Source organism: Falco naumanni, chromosome 3, assembly GCF_017639655.2.
Source record: "Falco naumanni isolate bFalNau1 chromosome 3, bFalNau1.pat, whole genome shotgun sequence".
Lineage (NCBI taxonomy): Eukaryota > Metazoa > Chordata > Aves > Falconiformes > Falconidae > Falco > Falco naumanni.
Genome location: NC_054056.1, coordinates 18,643,723 through 18,664,769, shown reverse-complemented (window position 1 = coordinate 18,664,769; position 21,047 = coordinate 18,643,723). Strand labels below are relative to the sequence as shown.

Below are 21,047 nucleotides of genomic sequence, written 5' to 3'. Positions count from 1 at the left end.
AACTTGTCAGTAGCAAAGCAGCGTAATACATAACAATGTCAGATTCCTAGTCTCTTACTCAGACAATCCCCTCAACAATATACCTGACTCATCTCTGAATTCTTGTGGCTCAAGATGCAAAAATGTTTATGTCTTACAACATCTGGGACATGGGTACTTCCCCCCCACCACCCCCACCCCTTTAACCATGATACTTCATGACCATCACTCACTCATTCTTTTCACAAAGGCACTAATTAAGTTCACTGTTGTAAAGTAGCAGCACTGGATATCAAGTTTTCAGGACAACTATCACATGCATTTCATCCATCTCTTTAAGGAAAGCTTCCATTGAAAACAGCAGGTTTTGGCAACTGAAGCGATGCACCCAAGAAAACTGATAAATGCTTTATTAAGGCACTATCCTCAGCTTGCAAGTACTGATAAAGCCTCGTGGAAAAATCCCAGCTACAAAAAAGCATTATTATAATCTCCATAGTGCAGGTGCCATTTAGCACCATCAGGGTTTTTTTGCATGTCATCCATAAAGCTACTCACAGATATGTTCATGCCTCTTCCAGCAAGATACCAGAAACAAATTTTTAATGTATCTTTCATGGAAGAGTATGCTTTAGAAAACCAAAAGAAAGTTAAAATTAAAAGCCTAGACTGTAATTTTACTAACGCTATGAAAACAGAAAGAATAGAGATCTCCATTTGTACTTCTAAATTCATTTCAGCATACAAATCAGATTTCCATCTTTATTTGCAATTAGCAGCAATTGTGCTAACACCCAGAATTCTGGAAAGACCAAAGACTATAGGAAGGAAAAAAAAAGTTCAAGTTCAGACTTTGACTTTACAAATTTGGGCTGTTCTACTGTTCAACTAGCTGCTGTGATACATTACATGCCTAATCACCATACAAACCATATCACTAGACAATTAATTCATGCAGTAACACTATTACATTGCAGAACAGCAGCATCAGAATTTTGCCAAACCATGATAAGAATACTAAGTAACAGGAGTGATATCACACCTTGTACTTTGTCCAAACTCAGACCACAACATTCAGATAAACTAACCCCCTTTACCAGCACCAAGGCCTATCTACAAGTTAAGCATCAGGAACCCTGTGAATGCCCCCTATTCCAATAAAAACCACCAAAATGGTAGCATACCACCACTTCCATCCTTAAGCTTCTGTACAGAAATCTATTGCCTTGTTTTCACATAAAGCTTTTAGACCTTAATTTCATGACTGAGATTAAGTGAAAACTGTTGATTGATCACAGGCATTAAAAAGGAAAAGTTCAAAACTCAAATCAAGGTAAAATTTTATTCAACACCTAAACACGATGTGTCACATCCAAAAGCTTTGAATTATTAAAGCCTGCTGCACCTTCTCAAGAACACAAGAACCACAATGGGTAACTTAAGCTTATTTCACTGTTGCCACATCAAAGATTCTCCATGTTCTTCAACAATAAAACAAGCATTTAACACAGCACTTTGGTATAGCAAGTCGCATTTTCTTTTAAGCCATATTTTCTTTAGAGCACGAGTACCATCTCAGACTGAATTATGAACAGCATGGTAGAAATCCAGATTGAGGGATATCTTACAGCTGTAACTGAAGATGAAAACCCTGGTGCGTCTCCACTTCCTTTTTAAAACCCAAAGCAATATACAATCCACCTACAGAATAATTTAGGAAGCGGGCCAATTATAAAATGCAAATTTTGTGTGTCTGTCATCACGATCTAACTTACTACAGATGAAACTGAAACCTAAATCCATTAGGAGTAGGGTGTCTGTAACACCTGTATACCTCATTAGGACACACAGCCCAAACCACAAACTAAAAAACGAAACGGGCTTCTTTTTATTTTTAATGGGAAAATACCCATTCCTTGCTTTCGGGAATTAAGAACCCCAGTTTCACGCATTAGCTCCGCTACAGCACAGCTCCGACACCTCTCTCCCACGGGACAGCACGGGCACGGCCGGCTGGCGAACGAAAGCCGCTCTGCGGTGCGGGACCCACCAAAGCTCCTACTCCTGCTCGGTCCGGCGCGCAGCGCACAGCTCTGCTGCCCGCAGCCGCAACCCCCCGGCCCCCGCCCTCAGGGCCGCCGTCGCGGCACCGAGGCGCCCGCCGCCCTTGGAACTCGCCGCCCGGCCCGGCCCCCGCCGCCGCCGCTCGGCTCGTCCGCGCTGCCCGCCGCGCCGGGGGCAGCCCGCGGGGCACGGCGGCGCGGGGCTGGCGCGACGGGGCCGGCAGACACACGCCAGGCTGCCCCGCCGCCTCCGCGGGCACCCGCGCAGGAAAGGCAGGGCCGCAGCCGGCGGGCCCCGGGAGCCACCGCCGCTCTGAGGGGGCGAGGCCGGGGGGGAGGGGGGGGCGGCCCCGCACCCGCCCCCGCCGCTGCCCTCGGCCAACAAAGGGACGAGCGGCCCGAGCGCCGCCGGGCCCGGCCGGCGGGGGGGTGTGGGGAGGAAGGCGACTCCGCCCCAGCCGGCCCCTCCGCCATGTTGTTGAAAGGAACCGACGGGGACCCGCGGACCCCCGCCGCCCCGCTCCCCCCGCCCCAGGCGCCACCTCACCCGCTCCCCTCCCCTCGCTCCTTCCCCCGGACACGCGTGCACTCACCGGCCGCCCCGGGGCAGAGCAGCGCGGCCGCCGCCAGGCACAGCAGGGCCCAGGCCCGCCGAGCGGCCGCCGCCGCCGCCATGGTCCGCTGCCGGAACGGCGGAGCCCGGCCTCGCGCGCGCCAGCCCCCCCGCCCCGCGCCCCCCCCCCCCCCCGCCCCGCCCGAGGGAGAAACGGAGCAGCGCGCGCTGCCTGCGCCCCCAGCCCGCTCCTGCCGCTAATGTAACTGACGCGGCGGCGGCGCCGCCCGATTGGTCACCCGCCCCCGGCGGCTGCCGGGAGCCCCAACAACAACAGGCGGCCGGCGGGCCGCGGGGCGGGGCCGCGCCATGATTGGCGGCGGGCCCGGCCGGGGGGGGGCGCCGGGGGGGTCCCGGCGGGAGAGCGGCCGGCCCCGCGACCCGCCGAGGAGCTCGGGCGGCGGGGGGCGCTGGTCCCGCGCGCGCAGCCCGTCTCCCGCACAGCGACGGGACCGCGTCCAGCGCGTCCAGGCGGTGGGGAGCACCCGAGCGCGGGGCGTGAGGCGAGGCACTGCAGCAGCTCTGGCCAGCAGCAGGGAGCACCGTTCCGGCCCGCGCTTCCCGCCTTCTGGGCCCGCCGGCTGGGGGATGCGGGGCTGCCGTCGCACCGCGCCGGAGGGGGTGCGGGCGGAGGTGGGCAGCTCTCAGGCTGTTTCTGGAGAGGAGGAAGAGCCACGGCAGCCGCGGAGTTACTCCTCCAGGGACCGTGCAGATAGGAGACGGACTAGGAAAAGCGTGCAGAGCCCTTTCATTGCTCACTGTGACGCTTCTCTCGCATGTAGGTCATTGGATGGGTTGTAGATGTACACAGAAACACTCTTGACAGCTTACTCACTGCTGACATACCAGCTGGTGAACGTATGAGACAGGGTTTGTGCTGCTAGTTGTGCAGCCTGCCTCACAGCTTGGGAGCAAAGGGTTTGTCTTCCCACAGCACAAAGAACCGACAAGTCTCAGTGGTGCACAAGGAGAGAGCCTTGCCTGTCCCCACACGCAGCTCCCGCTGGCCTCGCGGTCTGCGTGCTCGCTGTGCCTAGCCGGAGGAGCTCGTTGGGAATCGGAAGTGAACTTGCACAGCCCAAATAGGTTCTGCTGTCCGAGGACAGCATAATAGGAGCCTCTGTCTGAGGTTCTGCTTCATCTTACAACCTGTGGCAACTAGGATCTACCCTGTGAAGAAAATTACCATGACGGAGATGGTTACTTTATCCGCAGGTCTGTTAGCTTTTGCATGTGTGACAGGGAAAGAGGGAAGGCTCTCTTCTCTCCTCTTGGGATCAGGGAACCACGTTGCCAGCAGTTACCTGCTTGCTCTGTGAATCCACCCTCCCCTCCTCCCTCTCCTCCTGGCCTGGCTCCATTACCTGGCTATTGTGTCCAGATCCTGAATCAGTTCAGAGTGTGTCAAGTTCAGCACATATTTTTATACTACTTTTGTTGCTTGTCTTGCATGCTGTGTGACCCTCTGGTCATAGGACGGGTCACACAGGTCACAGGTGCTTTTCCACTTGTTGCTACCTGCAGTCACTTGCGAGCTTCAAGTACTGTCTCTGCCAGATGGTGACTTCCCAGCTCGTAGAGTGCAGGGCAGCAACCTCCACGCTCCTCCGTGCCACATTTGCTTCCATGTTGCACTGATCTCCCATCTCCTTTTTACTTGCAGTTTTTCAGCCAACACAGCCTTTTTAAAAAGTCTTCTTTCTCCTACAGGGCAGTTCACCTGGATAAGAATCTTGATAATATAACAGTTCAAAGTGAGGTAGATTTTTATTAATTCATTCTCTTTCCTTTTCTCTCCAAGCAACCATCAGCATCATATATAAACAGACCCTGGTTATATTTTCTTTTGCAAAATAATATTTTTATGACACATGTCCTTCATGACAGGTGTTGGACCAAGCGTTTGGATTTGATAGTGGGTCTCTTGCCATAATGAACTACTGAAGTTGGCAACAGCAGGCAAACATGTTCTTGGTTATTCATATGTAGAAATACTTAAAGGGCTAATCCTCAAGTAATACTCTAGCATCAAAAAGTACTGAAACACTGTTAAAATTGCTCAAATCCTGATGCACTGTTAAAATTACTCAAATCCCAAAGGCATCATTTAAGTTCATGTAGACCACTGAAACTATAAGTTAAGAAAATTCTGTGCTTGGGAAAACCACTATTCATTTCCTCATTGCAGATCTTCTGGATTTAAGGATGGCCCACAGACAGTATCTCTGAAGGCAGGCAGGGAACAGGAAGCAGAGCATGGTGAAGGATTTTCTTTCAGTCCTACGGGGAACGTTCTGAATTGGCATCCTGAGCGGCATTTGGCTGCCAGCCATAGAAAGAATAAAGTCAGTAACTTGCAGGTAACAGCTCACCAACTAAGATGGTTTCAGATCACTTTCAAGTAGCGAACAGTGCCACCACAAATTAAGTATTTTTGCCAAGTGTCACCCTTCTTTCATCGCAGGCACAAGGTAAAGACTGCTACTGAAGAAATACCTGTGTCTGTGTCACCCCCTGTCCTGATCCCTGGGTACGTATCTAATTTTGTGTACCACATCAGATTCAAAAGCCAAAGTAAACTTGGGGCAGACACAGCAACTGCAGAGCTGCTGGAATGCGTTCTGTATGTCCAGAATTGCCCCTTCTGTTGCCATACTTCTATTCCCTGTTTCCAGATTCTTAGGACTGCAGCTTCTGGTTTTGATTAAGGTGGGTTCCGAGGACTTCTGAATTTCATATAGACTCTTGATGTTAAAAAGGTTCTGGTAGACAATTGGATCTTGTTCTTGTTGGAAGTCAGTTACATATTTTGTCTGATAATTAATAAAATCTGTCTTTTTTGCCACACAGGATGGAGCAGTTAGATAAAAAATATGAAATACAAATGATAGCCTGAGAAGATTTAAGTCATCAGTTTCTCCCTGTGTCTGCAAACAGTGGAATGCCAGTCCAGAGAAAATGGGGAGATCTTACTTAAGACTGCATCTAGTTACATTCATCCTTAACTATGCTAGTTAGGCAAGTGAGCCTAAGTCAGGCCATGACACAGCAAAGTTTCCAAGATACGCCTTTCTGTTAAACAATATTTTATTAAGGAAGAAAATAACTTTTCTGTGATTTCAGATTTTTCAAAATGACCGTAATTGCTTGGCCTTTTTCTGCCAAAATAACACGAGGAAACAGTTTCACCGTACAAATTTGGCAAGTTCAATAGAAAGCAACTCCTCACCATAGTACATTTGTGACATTTTAGCTGGATGTATTAAACACTGGTCTTCAGCTTTCAGTGCGAGAGAATCCTTCAAACCACTTCTTACCTAACTTTAATCCATCTTTGTTTTCACAGTGCTTACTGAGAATGGAAATAATGTAGTCAGTGGAAAGATGTTCAGAAGAATAGGCAAGGAAAACATTTTGCCTAGCCTCCTGTCATAAATTAATGAATGTCCACCATTCCAATTATAGAAAGATGCAAGAAATTCCATCGCTTTTTTAAACGCAAGATAGAACCCAAAAAAAGACAACACAAAATCTGAATTATCTGACTTTAGGAGATCTGTTTAAATAATCAAAATGGTTGAATCGTATTTTTAAAATCCTTGCTTATTAGATTGAGTAGAGCAGGTTATTGTACAGGGAATAGCTGCAATTTAAACACAGGTTAATTTCCTGCTTCTGTGCTAGAATATGACATTTATACACATGCAGCACCCACAGGGAGAGAGGATGAAGTAATTAATCTTTGCTTAGTGCTAGCTGTATTTCTTGCAAGAATTCTTGTAATTTTTTGAATGATTGTTATGCTTTCTTTCTGGAAGATGGAAAGTAAAATATTTGGCAAGTGAATGAAAGGTTCAAACAGAACCCATATACTAAGAACTACATAGGGAATTAAAATATAACCAGTTTTGAAAAGGGACATGTGGTGAGATAGAAAATTATACAGAACAAATTGTTCTATAGATTAGTCTTTGATCAAGAACATTAATGTTCTTGATTATAAGCTTACTTAAGGAAAAGGGTACTAAGAAATACAAATTTTTTAGCTTTTAAAGTAAAAACATGTAGAAGTGCGGTAGGAAATATTGTTCATAGTGACCACTAAAAGCTTTATTAGTCTTTTGGTGTAAGGGATACTGTATCGGGATACTGAAGAATTCTAATGAATCCTTCTCTCAGCAAGACAATATGGACAGTTAGCGCTAGAACAAGAACAAATAAAAGTGTTGCAAAACTTCATTTGCAATGTTTACACTTTTTTCTCCATGATAGCTAAATTTTATATGCTTTTTTAAGAACTGCTCAGTGTGTAATGATATTTACAAATCACATTCACTAAGGAACTCAGTAAGAGAAAAAATAACATTTACCAAAACAACAGAATAAACTATTTTTTTAAAAAAAAAACACCCAAAACAACAAACACCTGCCCCCCACTCCACCCACAGTCCTTGACTTGCCGAAGCAGTTTTAGTGAGACTAGGACAGAAAGGACCAAAATGCTTATTAGTGTGCAATTTCCATAGGAACACAAATGAGAATGTTTAGCAAAGATCTGTGATCTTGTTTAATCGGAGACAAGCAAAAGAAAACACTTTTTGAAGTCACTGCATTGTAAAATGCTCAGAATTACTGATTTTATAACCTTCATAAACGTTGCCTGATTTTCCTCATCAGTGTTTCCAAAACTAAGTACAGTGAGATCTTAGTTATTCAACTAGTTCATCATCTCCATAAGGCCAGTCAAAGACTTTATATACGAAGCCCTTTTCGATTTTAATTCACTGTCTGTGAAACACACCAGATCCGTACCTCAGAGTTACGAACCGGGCAGCCCAGCAATACACTGCATCAGCGTGCAGCTGCTTGATCCCTCCAGCTTGCACCCTCCTTATTGCACAGCTAATAGGTTTGTGGATACGTTATAGTGTGGTAAGTTCTTACTCTGCAGTTAAGCAGATCTCAGTGATGACATTTTGCGCTGGTGCCGTTAAATCCCTCAAACTTAGTGTTTCATTCCAGCTTGTAGAGTCCATCAGCTGCTAAGCTTGTTTCCTAAACATAAGATATCCACCTTCATTTGGAGTTGGGTACAAATGTGTTCAAAGAGAGCAGTGTTGACCATAAGTCTCATTAAAGAGAGGTCTAATTTATGCTGAAACCAGGGAAGAAGTATATAGTCCAAGTCATGTTGCTAAACACAGAAGTGACTAAGAAGGCTGGTTAGCTTAGGGAGGGGTTGCCAGAAGCAGAGAGGCTGACATCAATGAGGTCTGGAAATGACTTCAGACCGTACGTCATTATCTATTTGAAGGCCTTATGTTGCTATAGCAACCCTGAAATTGCATGAGTATTTAGATATTTAGGACTACAGTGAAGGACAGATGCATTAAGGTAGCTTTCCTCTAATTAAGAGAGGATATTTTTTGCTTTACCTACTTGAACACTACTCATACCAAGTTGATGGTGCAAGTAATAATTTAAATCATTCTGCTTTTGAAGAAAGGTCAGTTTCCTCATACACTGAAACCAGTTTTGAGATTGGACTTATTTTAGACTTGAGTGGGGAAGGAGCAGCGTATGTAACTCACTAAAGTTAACATCTCTCCAGCAACGCACAGATCATAAGGTTTTCCTATTGTAGACCTCTGTGTACCCATAGCAGGTAGGCATCCTGTGGGTTTGACAAACTTGACTTCTTCCATGGAATCAGGGCTCATTAGACACAAGAAATTTCTTAGAGCAGGAAGTGGGTATTGTGGTGATAAGCTGCTAAGACCCCAGAGTATTAGATTTGGGGATCTAGATTCAGCTTGAATTAAAAATCAGTCATTATTTTTTAAAAAAAGTAATAAAACTCTGTCATTAAAATAACATTTTGTTAAGTGTAAACCCAGAATGAAAAAAAAAAAAAAAAAAGGAAGAAGGAAAGAACATTGTCAGTAATAATTCATTCCTGACACTGATTTATTAACCCTGCAAACTGGGAATGAGAGAAGATAAGAGTTTCTTCTATAACATCCTGTAGGAATTGCCTTTTTCACTGCAGCTTTTCTAGACTTGCTACGTATTCCCCATCCACTCTTGCTCTTCAGTGCTTGTGACTGTAAGTTGCCTGCAGTGATCAGGTCAGTTCTATCACAGTTCAGGTTCTGCCTGGTTGGTTCAAAATCCTGTTTCTGTAGTCTCTTTTAGCAGTGTTTTCTGTAAGTTTTCAATTGTTCATTTGCAAACAATAGAGTTCGCTCTAAAGGTGCTGTACTTTGGGCAGTCCAAGAAAATTGGAGATTTTCTGCAGTGTGTTCTGAAAAGGTGTTTTTTTCCTTTAAATTGGGTAACAGAGTTTGTACCTACTAAGAAATAAAAATTTAAAAAGCAAAAAATCTATGTGAATAAGGTGAGAAATTATTCAGTGAAAAGAGAGATGGTGGAAATTAGCTGTAGAACTTTGGGGTTTTACCATTTCTTGAGCAGTCCTTGGTTATTTCTCCATTTCCAAGCGACATTATTAACAGGGAAGACTTTTTGTCACTAGACCTATAATAAAATAATAATTTATGCTGTTTTCATTTCTGACTTAGTATGGAAATCCTCCAGAACAACATTTGCTGGTTGCAAATAATAAGAACTTATTTCATTCTGTTTCTCTACAGAGATAATTTTCCATCAGCCATATCCCTTAAATGTAATGTCAAAGGTTGACTTTTATCTAAGAAGTCTCATTAGACTGGATACTACATTGCTTGATGAAACTACCTCTCTTAGGAATTCAAGAATGTAGCAAGAATGCTGGTACTAAAATACACCTAGTCAAAAATATAAGGCTTGAAGAACACAGTAAGATGAGTAGTTAGAGGCTATGGAGATGGCAGAGGCTCTCAAATCTCAAATTCTTTTAGGAGAGGCTAGGGATGTAGAAAACTTTCATATATTGAAAAAATATGTCATCCACACCATAAGGATGTGTTTTTAAATCTTTGCTTTAGTAAGCAAACTTTTGAAGCAAGTTCTTGGATTTTTTTTTTGGGGGGGGTTGTTTGTTTGTGTTTTTTTTTAGACAGTAGCAACTGTAACATCCTCACGCAAGAGACCTAACGTTCTTATTACTGAGTCTGTAATATTTTGTTGGTAGAAAATTACAGTTCTTTTTCTTGCTTTGTGTTCTGTTTTCAGGCATTTTTCCAGGTTGAGTCTTCATTTTCTAAGTGGGGTTGTTGACCACCAATTATTGAGATCCTAATAACTGTATACAAAACCAGAATAAGCAAATATTTAGTTCCTGTGTCTTTGGATGTGGAAGTACTCTTGTCTCTGTATATATCTGGTACAAAAGACTAATAGTTACATTCTAATGTGCATTCTTGTGGATGTCTGGTGATACATCATTATCACCCGATGTGAGCCCTATCTTTCTAAAAAAATTTTGAACCATTTTGTCTTTCCTCTTGATGTAACTTCAGTTCTGACTTGAAACGTCTCAAATATATACTACATTTGCATCAGTACTGCTTTCAAGGGCTTAACTACTCTGCTTCCAAACAGTATGAAATATTAATTATGATGGCCTGGAAGAGTGCCAGTTGCTAAGATAAAGTGAGAAAAAATGAGAAGTTGCAATCAGGGATGACCTTCTGTTGATAGGCAGTTTAAGATTTTTCATATTATTTTTTTTTAACCAGACTTAAGATTCTGACTTTCAAAATATAAAATAATAAACCATTCCTGTCATGTCCTTCATATCTGCTTTATCCCTGCCATTGACACCCCCAGCTGGCAAGTTCCTCAGATAACAGTCTCCCCAACTGTTCATGAAAGTAGGTGGGTCTTACTTTAATTTTACTTTAATTAGTAAAAATTAAATTAATTAATTACCGGCAGGTCAAGGGAAGTGATTCTCCCCCTCTACTTTGCTCTGGTGAGACCCCACCTGCAGTACTGCATGCAGCTCTGGGGCCCCCCACATGGGAAGGACAGAGACCTGTTGGAGGGGCTCCAGAGGAGGCCATGGAGATGCTCAGAGGGCTGGAGCAGCTCTGCTGTGCAGACAGGCTGAGGGAGCTGGGGTTGTTCAGCCTGGGGAAGGCTCTGGGGAGACCTTATAGCAGCCTGCCAGCGCCTAAAGGGGCTGACCAGAAAGCTGGAGAGGGACTTCTTACAAGGGCCTGAAGCAGTAGGGCAAGGGGGGATGGCTTTCAGCTGGAAGAGGGGAGATATAGATTAGATATTGGGAAGAAACCCTTCACCATGAGGGTGATGAGGCACGGGCCCAGGCTGCCTGGAGCAGCTGTGGGTGCCCCGTCCCTGGCAGTGTCCAAGGCCAGGCTGGGCGGGGCTGGGAGCAACCTGGTCTGATGGAAGGTGTCCCCATGGCAGGGGTTGGAACAAGATGATCTTTAAGGTCCCTTCCAACCCAAACCATTCTATGATTCTAGGATTTGATGATATAAGCTTAAGTCAAGGAGAAAAAAGCCTTTTGGATGATGAGAGGTCCTCGTAGATGACTGCTGGTATCAATTTCCTGTTAATTAATAATTTTTTTGCTAGTATTTAATCTCATGGAAATACTGTCTAAAAACTTTTCAGAATTTCCTAGTACATAATGATAACAGTTGACTCACACCTCTAATTTTGTCTACTAATAAAGCTTCACATTTCTTTTGAAGTCATGAGTCATTCCTGTTTTCATTTTTAAAATTCAGCACTGCAACAGCACAGCACAGCACAGTCACAGACCTAGCAAGCGTCCTACAGGTTTCCTGGCGCTCGGTTATTTGCTTGCCTGCATCTGGTAAATGTTTCTAATGTATTTGACAGGGAAAAGGCTTTTTCATCTATCTTTTAAATTAGGAGCCAAGAGATCTGGGATTCTAGTCTTACCCTTCATGGCTTGTTTCTGCAGATATTTGTGAGCAGTTGGCATATCCCATTTGACGATCGACAGAATGGTGAGGTTGTGTTGTGCCGCGTTGAGCTGGGCTGTGAGCAGAACCCTGAGCACTGACGTTTTGGGTGCTGGCTATCCAACTAACGAAGCCAAATCAATACACTCAGCAGTCCTTGCTGTAACCAGATCTTTTTGCTATTAGGATAGGTGCCAGAACCTAAACACCACGCGTTCTCTGACTTCACAAATAGCTCTGCATTCCTCCAGCAAAATTAACTGTGTGCTGCTTCCTGGGAGGCAGCATATGAATCACCAGCCTATTTCAGCCCAGTTACCTCCATTCACTTCTGAGCAGCTAACATTCAAATTTAAGTAACTGTTCAAGAAGGAAGATGTAAAAAAATTAAAATAAATCCCATGCTAATACATCATACAGTTTCTCTCCACACTTGTGAGGAACCTGTATCTGCTGATTTGGACCTCAGTATATGACTGGTGTCTTAGCTTATTAAGCTGAAAGAGTTTCAAAAATGGCATGTCCTGAAGCAGAAAATACCTTTGCCACATGAATGTTAACGGGCAAATGTATCTCACCTTGGTGGTGATTGCTGCTGTGAATTGCCAGCCTTTAGCATCTCCATCCGATAACGCAGACCTATTGATTTGCTGCTCTTCACTGAATGCCCTTTAGTTATCTTTTTGTAAGATGACACCTGCGCCTGAAAAGAGCACCCCTGATGGATTTGTAACGCTAACTAGACATCCCTTTTGGTACTCACAACAAAGCAGCTGTCCTCTGGTGACTGTCCTGCTTCTGTGGCATGTTACATCCCACTGGCAAGAGGAAGTGATAGTATTGGAAGCTGAGAGTTCATTTCTGGTCTCCGAAACAAGGCTAGGTTTTACAGATCTATGAATCAGTGAACGCTGCTTACTGTAGTCATCCATTCCTATGACAATTCATGAAGAACTGCACCAAAAAGCTAGGGTGTATAAAATCTGTTAACTTATTTTTATAGTTCTGATGGTGAATGTTAACTGCTGTTAAACTAAGTGGAGACCATCACAAGGCATCAAACAGGAAATGCAAAAGGAAGTTGACACGTAGAAGTAAATACTTCTGGTAAAGTCTGAGAGGATGTTTACATTTCTTGCCACTGCTGTCTCCACAAGTATTTCCTATTCCTGAAATCAAGGGGTCACTAGTTAAAACTGAAACTAGAGAGATACTATGCAGTTAGACTTGGCCTCTGCCTTGCATGTGGTTAAATCAACGTTCTAGATAACCACATATCCTAGAACATCTGCAGCAGTAGTACTGGAAACGCTTTCACCACACTGCCCAGCTGAACTGCCTATTGTCAGTGGTGTTTAAAGGTGACATTGCCAAAATATCGGGAGAAATGTGTCACTTCCTGGCTTAAAGACATCATAAAATTAAAGAAAAAATGAACATTTAAAATGAACGTCAGGAAGATGTCCATCATGGCACTGGATTATTCTGTCAACTGGAAAAGGTGGTAGTAAGAATATATATATATTTGAACTAACAAAGAGTATAAGATGGGAAACGAAAAGCCTTCATTAGCAAGGAGATCTTTGCAGTTTGACTAACTAGTAATGGGATTAATTTCATCAAATATAATGAATGTACTACAGGACAGAAAATGAAGAGCTCAATAAATGTTTGATATTCACTAGGGCAAAAGATTATGGAGTATGTCTGAGTATCATTCTGTTGCATTTTAGCTTTATGGAGAAGGTTACTCCCTTTGTAGCTACAGCTGAAGTCATTGGAAGTCCAGTCTATCATGCTCTTATTTTTCAGTTGAACAGATTTTCTTGAGAAGCTGAATGCTTTATCTTTTTTCCAGGAGTTTTTCTTAGAACTTTACTAAAGGTCAAGAAGCTGTGTAACTATTACATTTTAAAAACTAGCTGTGACATTTTTTAAAAAATACAGTTTTATTCTGTAGTTGAATCAGCTCTCAAAAATGGATCAGCCTACAAACATGTATGAATTAGTTTGTTCTTGTAGCCTGGCTGAGAAGAAATGCTTCTTAGCATTTGTAGGATTATCCTGGAGGTGAGATAAAAGGAGTTATGTTTAGGTGCACAAAAATGTTATGAATTACATATACACAAAATACCTGTGATAGAAAAAATGTTCAATGCTGTAAAGCAAAGCACTCAAAAATGCCAGAACTGGGGTTACTGATGCCCCATCTGCACACGGATTTACATGTTTGAGTATGTTTTTAAAATCTGTGATCTTATTTACAATACCCCTGCCTTAGTCAGTGCACAGAATGAGCAGAGCCCACTTCGGGAGCTTGTTTCATTCTCACAGCTTAGTGGCCTGTAGATCAGAGCGCAGTACCTCACCAACATGAGCAAGCACTACTCTTCTCCGCACCCGTGGCTGTGAGCCTGCCCTCCCTTCCGCTGACACTTGCCCATATCTTATCCCACAGGAGCCAAATCAAAGAACTAAATCCGCAAGGAACAACAAACTTTTACTTTGCAGGGTTTGTGTTTGGTCTGTTGTGCACTCTGTGGGGCTTCACAGTAGTGAGGGTGGGCACAAGGGAGAACGCTTACGTCAATTTTCACTCTCATGGAATTGCATGTTGAGCTGCTGCACGTTATTTGTAACCTGCTGTAAAATGGATGGGTTTCTATGGAGCTTTTCTTCCATGAGTGAATCAGGGACAGAATCCAGTCCCTTTGGGCACTGTTGTGTTGCCATGAACGTGAGATTGTCCTTTCTCTTTGGCCACACCATGCCTTAGTCATTGCAGCGTCTGTAACATATGAAGCTGGGGGTTTCCAGGCAGCCTTACCCTTGATGTATTGTCCTACTTTGTTCTCTGGACATTGCTTTCCTGTGAGCAAAATGAGGAAGAAGTGTTGTGGAAAGGAAACCACTGTAAACAACTTGAGCCTGAAATGCAATGTGTGTTTGAACATTGCTACCAAAACCTGTAACGGCATAGCTGGGTCTCAGCAGGTTCCTGTCCTGTTCTGTGCTGCTCTTTGTCTTGCGCTTACTTCTCTGTATGCTTCTGAGTTGGCTTGGGTGGAGGAGTCACAGCAGTTACTGGGCCCTACTGGTAACAATGAAAGTTATTCAGTTCTCCCAGAAGTAGTGGAATAGGGAACTTGTTACCACATCCACCCTCTGCATTTTACTTTGGGCTAAAACAAGTTTAGGCTTCTCTTGAACATGTGAACTAGGACTAACTTTAAAGCAGGCTGTAATTTTGGATGGCAATAGTTGCTGCTCTGCATCTTATCTTGACCTGCCTTTGATTAAAATAGGTTCCAGTAGTTCAGAAGTAACTTACTATTACAGATTTAGGCAGCTCAAGTCTCATCACTGTTTTTACTGTTGGGTGCTTAGGCTGTCTGGGTAATGTACAGATAGACACTTCAAAACTAACAGAAAGTCTTGTCAGCAAGGCACCAAGGGTTGCCTACACTTCTTCACTCTCTCCATGTAGTCAAGTTTCTATGTGGAATCAGAGCTTTTCTGCAAAGGTATAACTGGGAGCTGTTACCACTTGGCCCATTATCCTGGTGAGAAATACTGGTTTAATGCCCAAGGGATTTGTGCTCACAGACCTTACTTGCAATATTACAGATATCTGGAGTGCTACTCTGAGTCCTTCCTATTGGAGCTATTTCAGTGCCTGTGGATTCTTACTCTTGGGCTACAGAAAGACATTCTTGCTCTTTAATTGCCCGAAATGTCAATGGAAGCATAGCTGCCTGTGGGTATTTGCTAGCAGCTAAGGGGAAGTTAGAGGACCATGAATTTTGGACACGGGTACCTAGATCCTTTTTGTCACTGTGTTTGACATCTATTAGATCTAACTAGGCTGCTCTTCACAAACATCTGCTCTGAGTTCACTCTCCCTTTTACAGCTCCAGCCTGTAGACTATCTTGTTTACAGCATTCAGAGTTGCTTTTATAGATCCTATAGAGAGCTGATAATTTGTTATTTTCTTCTAACTTCTCATTCACAGATTTCACAACTTCAGTGCTTTATTATTCTTCTTTCCCAATCATTTTGACTTGTCTTACCCTTCTCCCTTCCCGCCTTATGTCCTACCGAGTGTACAGTAAAAGAGGATAGAGCTGTAAGTGACTATTTTGATCACTCCTCTAGGCTATTCATCAGTATTCCTGACTTTCTGCTGGTGATGAGCAATTGGCTTTTTGTAAGAAAGATACTGTGATTCTGTCATGGTTTAACCCCAGCTGGCAACTAAGTCCTATGCAGCTGCTCGCTCATTCCCCCGTGGTGGGATGAGGGAACGAATCAGAAAGGTAAAAGCAGGAAAACTCATGGGTTGAGATAAAGACAGGGTAATAGGTAAAGCAAAAGCTGTGCACACAAGCAAAGCAGCAGGAGGCACCCATTCCCCACTCCCCACTCCCCATTCCCCACTCCCCACGGGCGGGCAGGAGGGGCTCAGCCATGCCAGGACAGCCGGGCTCCAGCCTGACGGGGGCTTGGGGAGGCAAATGTCATCACTCCGTATGTCCCCCCTTCCTCCTCCTTCCCCAGCTGTACATGCTGAGCATGAGGGCGCATGACCTGGGACACCCCTCGGTCAGGGGGGGCAGCTGTCCCGGCCGTGCCCCCTCCCAGCGCCCGGTGCCCCCCAGCTGCTCGCGGTGGGGCGGGTGGGGAGCAGAGGAGCCCTTGGCTCAGGGTAAGCACCACCCAGCAATAACGAGAACATCCCTGTGTTATCAGCGCTGCTTCCAGCTCTAATCCAGAACACAGCTACTATGAAGAAAATTAACTCTACCCCAGCAAAACCCAGCACAGACTCAAGTGACAGACAGAGCAAGCAGCTTATTACCTGTAGTTATGTGGCACTCAATTAAGAACAGGACGTCACTAGTGTGTGCCGGCTTGCAGTGTCCTCTGGAATAGCATCAGTAGCTAGGTTGGGGGGGTTGACTCTACTTTTTTCCCAGGAAAAATATGTGGTCATTAGAAGGTGACTGAGCTAGATGTAACTAACTTGGCTTGCTTCTCCCCCTGGCATCCTTCTCTTTATGAAAACAGACCTTTCTTCAGGAGATACATTTTGAGAGGCCTAGGCCAGAAATCTGTTCTGACTTTGGTGACAATGACCTCCATCCATCTGCTAGGTACTTCCCTCCTAACAGAAAAGTATGATGGCGCAGGCACAGATAGCAGCTTCTTGCCTGCTTAAGATGGAGGCACAGGCACGTGAGAACACGGCTGCACCTTCAGTTCCTCTGCCTGCAATTTGAGAAGATCCAACCGACGCTAGCTTAGCTGTGTTTTGAGCAGGGAGCTGGATTAGATGACCTTCTCAGATCACTTCCAATCTAAATTATTCTACCATTCTGAGATGTATCAAACTACAGGAAAGCAGGGAGACAGATAGGGAACATACATTCAATCTGTGAATCTCAATGAACTCTGGCTACTAATAAATCTTTTTTTTACTTTTGAGTAACAGTCTGTATGTCCATTTCTAATTCATGTGGATTAATGCATGGCATCAGCTTTGGCTGAATCTGAACCCTTTGCACAAACAGCAGTCTTATATGTGCTCTTTTAAATTTCTGTAAGCTTTAACTGGATGACAATGGGAATCAAGATGGGCATTCTGCAGCCTCAGGGATGAAAACACTTGTAAAGAAGCACACCAGGCCTTAAGCTTTGTCAGTGGTGTATGTTTTGATTACTCAGATAAGCTCTGCCATAGCAAATTTTAGCGTAATCTTACAGTCTGTGAGCCAGTTAGCTTCTGTACAGTGGTTTTGGCTTCAGATAACCTGACAAGGGAGGCAAAGAGTCTCAGGATTTGTTTGAAAGACCGTGACTTGTAAGCGTGTGATGTCATGACTGCTGTGTCTTCCCGACACAGGCTGCTTCTGAATCCTGGGTGTTTGAGATCAAGAACAAAAAATGGCTACACTGTTTGTGGTTTACAAGTGGCTTTGCTGTAATGACAGAGAAACTTTGCAAAGTTTCTGGTGTGAGAAAAAGCTGCTGGGAGCAAGCCATGTTCTTACTCTGTAGGCAGACTGATGGCAATGACACACATGAATGCAAATGTGCTGTAGGGAAGACTTCTGAAGCAACCAGTTCACAGAGGTACCCTAGGACTTTCCAAGCCCTAAGGACTGGTGGAGGTTCAGAGCCCACCGGGGTATACCTTCTGGGAAGGAAACAGGGACTTGAAAAATAATGGGATCACCATTTGATGCGAGTTTTGATGAAGCTGATGAACAATTCCCACTTCAGCTGAAAAAAGGAAATCTAATATGACATTTGGGCTTGGTTTTGGTCAACATCACAATAAGAATGTGATCCTGAGTTCAAGCACACCACTCATCCTACACTAAGATGGCATAGGATCAAAGGATGCAGGCTCACATTTCAAGGTATCAGGAGGCCTTCTGACAGGATGGCTGAAAGTCAAGGGGGGGGATGATTGTGGGAACTCAATTTTGGTATCTCAGGCAAATCTCAGCATGCCTCTAGACTCTGAAGAGTCATTGAGAAGCTGCTGCTGCCTCTAGAGTTGGAAGCTGTTCAGCACCACTAACAGGTAGCCTGCACACACAAACACGAAGCCTGATCCACCAGGTGCTGGAGTCAAGGACATGGGCAAATGTCTTGCGATGCCCAGTTTGCATCATGGTACCAGTTACCAGTTGTACAGGATGTCTGGCTGTACCAAGGCCTTTTCTTTCTCACAGATCTGAAACTTCCCAGCTGTGTGAACAGCCATGCCATGCCCTAGCCAAGATGCTCGTCGCTGTTGAGTGAGGTGAGGATAATGGGATGGCACAATATATCCAATATACAGCATGAGAGCATTTGTGTATGGCGATGATGCCTTTAGGGGGGTTCCCTGAACGCAAGCAGCCTGGGCGCGAGGATTATATGACTAGATGTTTGCAGGAGCTTTGTATATTAAGCTTGGAAAAGCCATAAGGATGTATTGGGGTGTGGTGTCCCGTGATTATCGGACACGTGTGTCCTGCAGGCCCTCTGCAGTGCGGGGTGAGGACCCCAGTGAGCCCTGGGGCTGGGCACAGTGGTTCAGCACCTGTGAGTACAATCAAACCTTTCTGTTCTAGAACAGGGTGGCTCCTTCCAGCTAGCCACAGCAGCAGTCGTTGGCACATGCTGTCCCCCCCAAAAACACGCCGAGGCAGTGGCTGGAAGGGGTACTGGGGGCACTGACCAGAACCGTGCCAGGGAATAGTTCAGCCATCAAACAGCCAAGCTACCTGTGCTGACCCCTGTACACAGGCCCTGGTACTCTTCTCGTACAGCTGTAGCCTCAGAGGTACAGCTATCCTCACTTGAGGCTTCGGGGCCTGCAAAGTGAAAATACGTGACTGCAGCAAAGATAAACACCAACAAACTGTTTTTCAGAGGTTTACACCAACCCATCCTCTAACTAAGTGGGGAGAGAATGTTTTTCCAGTAGGAAGCCATTACTGTTGCTGGGATCTTTGTGAATGTGTCTGGCACTGAGGAAGGCCAAAGAAATCCGCCGTGCGGCAGTTCCAGTACTGAGCAGTGGACGAACAGCTGCCAGGCAGCCTCGGCTGCTGCTCCTGGGAGCGTACTTGAAGTGCAGCACACAAAACACATCTTTCCTCAGAGGCATTGTCATCGTCACCCTGGCTTGAGTTTGGGTTGGCAGGCGACCTTAGGCACTTCTTGTAAGGTCAGATGAGGCTGTCACCCCCTTTGCTGCTGAAGCATCACTAGTACCCCTGAGAGCAGCTGGGGAAAGCAGGGTGTAACATTAGCCCTGACCAACACCAGGGCATGATGCTGGACTGGCCTCAGCAGGAACTCCCGCAGCCCACGCTGTCCGCAATCCCGTGAGCCACACTGGGAAGAGCTGCAGTACGGCACATCGCGGCACATGCGGTGAGGCTGGCTGCTTTGCAAGGGAAGGAGGAGTTGTGGCTTCTTTTCAGTTCCAGAGGGACCTCTCTGGACTCCCCACCATCACATCCCATGCTCCTAGCAGAGCACACACAAATGCAAGTTGACCTTCAGCACTTACCTGGGTGCTGTCCTGAGCGCAGAAGATCCCGGTGAAAGGTGGAACCTTTACTGCAGCATGTTGCACCAGAGCAGCTGGTAGCTGCAGGCAGCCAGCTTTTCTGTGGAGGAGCTGCACAAGCTTTAAATAAAAGATAAATGGTTGGGTGTTGTAGTCAGAGTCCAACCCAGTCAGCCTCACATGGGGCACCAAATGTTGCAGCACAATCAAACTAGTAGACTGCAACAAGGATTTACCATTGGTCAGATTCTACTGTCCATGCTGTTTGTCCTTCCTCCAGAAGCCACGCCACACCACTCCCCTTCCACACTCCTCAGGGCTATTCAACTACTTAGCAGGACCAAGCTACAGCTGCACATCGTCCATGTCCATCAACCCACTGCCTTGGAGGCAAGGCCACAGCTGCATGTTATCAGTGCTCATCAACCCACTGCCTTCATTCCTCTACAGTTGGGGAAGGACAAGTGAGGGAGGAGGTCAGTCACAAGGTAGAGGAAAGGATGAACACAAAAAACCCCGTTCCATGTCCCTCTCCTGCCCATGCAGGATGACGTGTTCTGCCTCCTCATTTCCTCTCTCCTAGGCAAAGCCTAACACTGCCAGAGCCGAGCCACCCGCTCTGGGTGCACCTCTAGGTTGGGTTGTATGTACATGGCTGTTGCTTAGGAGTAGAACAGGTTCTTTTGGGCTATGGGTACAGTGGAAGAGAATCTGGTAAATAAAAAGTTTAGATCAACTGGTAACAGTGGAAGTCAAAAGATGACTTTAAAAATCACTGCATGATACCACAAGGTATTTAGGATGTGGTCAGTCAATTCAGACAGATGTTGTATTATTGTGTTGAACTGCTTTGAAAATACTGAAGAGATAACAATTTGTAAGTACACTTACACCCTTTTGGCAGGAGTTATATTCTGGCTGCATAAAGCTGTGATGCTAACAGGTGTTTGGCTTTTTTCATTTTTGGGGGGGTTCTGCTGCAGTATTAGCACTTTTGAAAAAGAATGGTCCTTGAGGAGGTAAAACATCTAATAAAAATTGTTTTCATCTGTTACTGAGGAGTCTTAATTCCTTTTGATTACTAAAGAGCAAGTAAATTAGAACAAAATGTCTTGACTTAAAGCATGTCTTTTGAAAATGACACAGTTAATGTCTCCTATTGCTTTTTTTGGACTGAAGATAGTTGTCAAATTTAATATAAACCAGTAAAAACTGATGTTTCTGCTGAAAACTGTTGTCCAATTCTAACAAAGTCCAAACTGAAGTGGTATGTATATTCAAAGTCAATTTTTAATTCATGTGCCAATTTACCTTCATAACAAAATATCCTTTTCACTTAGAAAGAATATGTAGTGAGCATTCAGCTACATATTCCTGCATTTTGTGGCATCCCCAAAGTATCCATGATAAATAAATGAAT

General features: G+C 44.8%; 1 protein-coding gene across 1 annotated transcript in view; it reads right to left on the bottom strand.

Annotated features, from left to right (window-relative positions):
• TGFBR1 (transforming growth factor beta receptor 1) overlaps window positions 1–2,767 on the bottom strand; it is a 36,626-nt gene extending 33,859 nt beyond the window's left edge. Inside the window, exon 1 of the mRNA XM_040586028.1 lies at window positions 2,636–2,767. Within this exon, the coding sequence (XP_040441962.1) occupies window positions 2,636–2,717 (82 nt within the window). The 5' untranslated portion in view covers window positions 2,718–2,767. The remainder of the gene's footprint in view (window positions 1–2,635) is intronic.
• Between the last annotated feature and the right edge of the window lie 18,280 nt (window positions 2,768–21,047).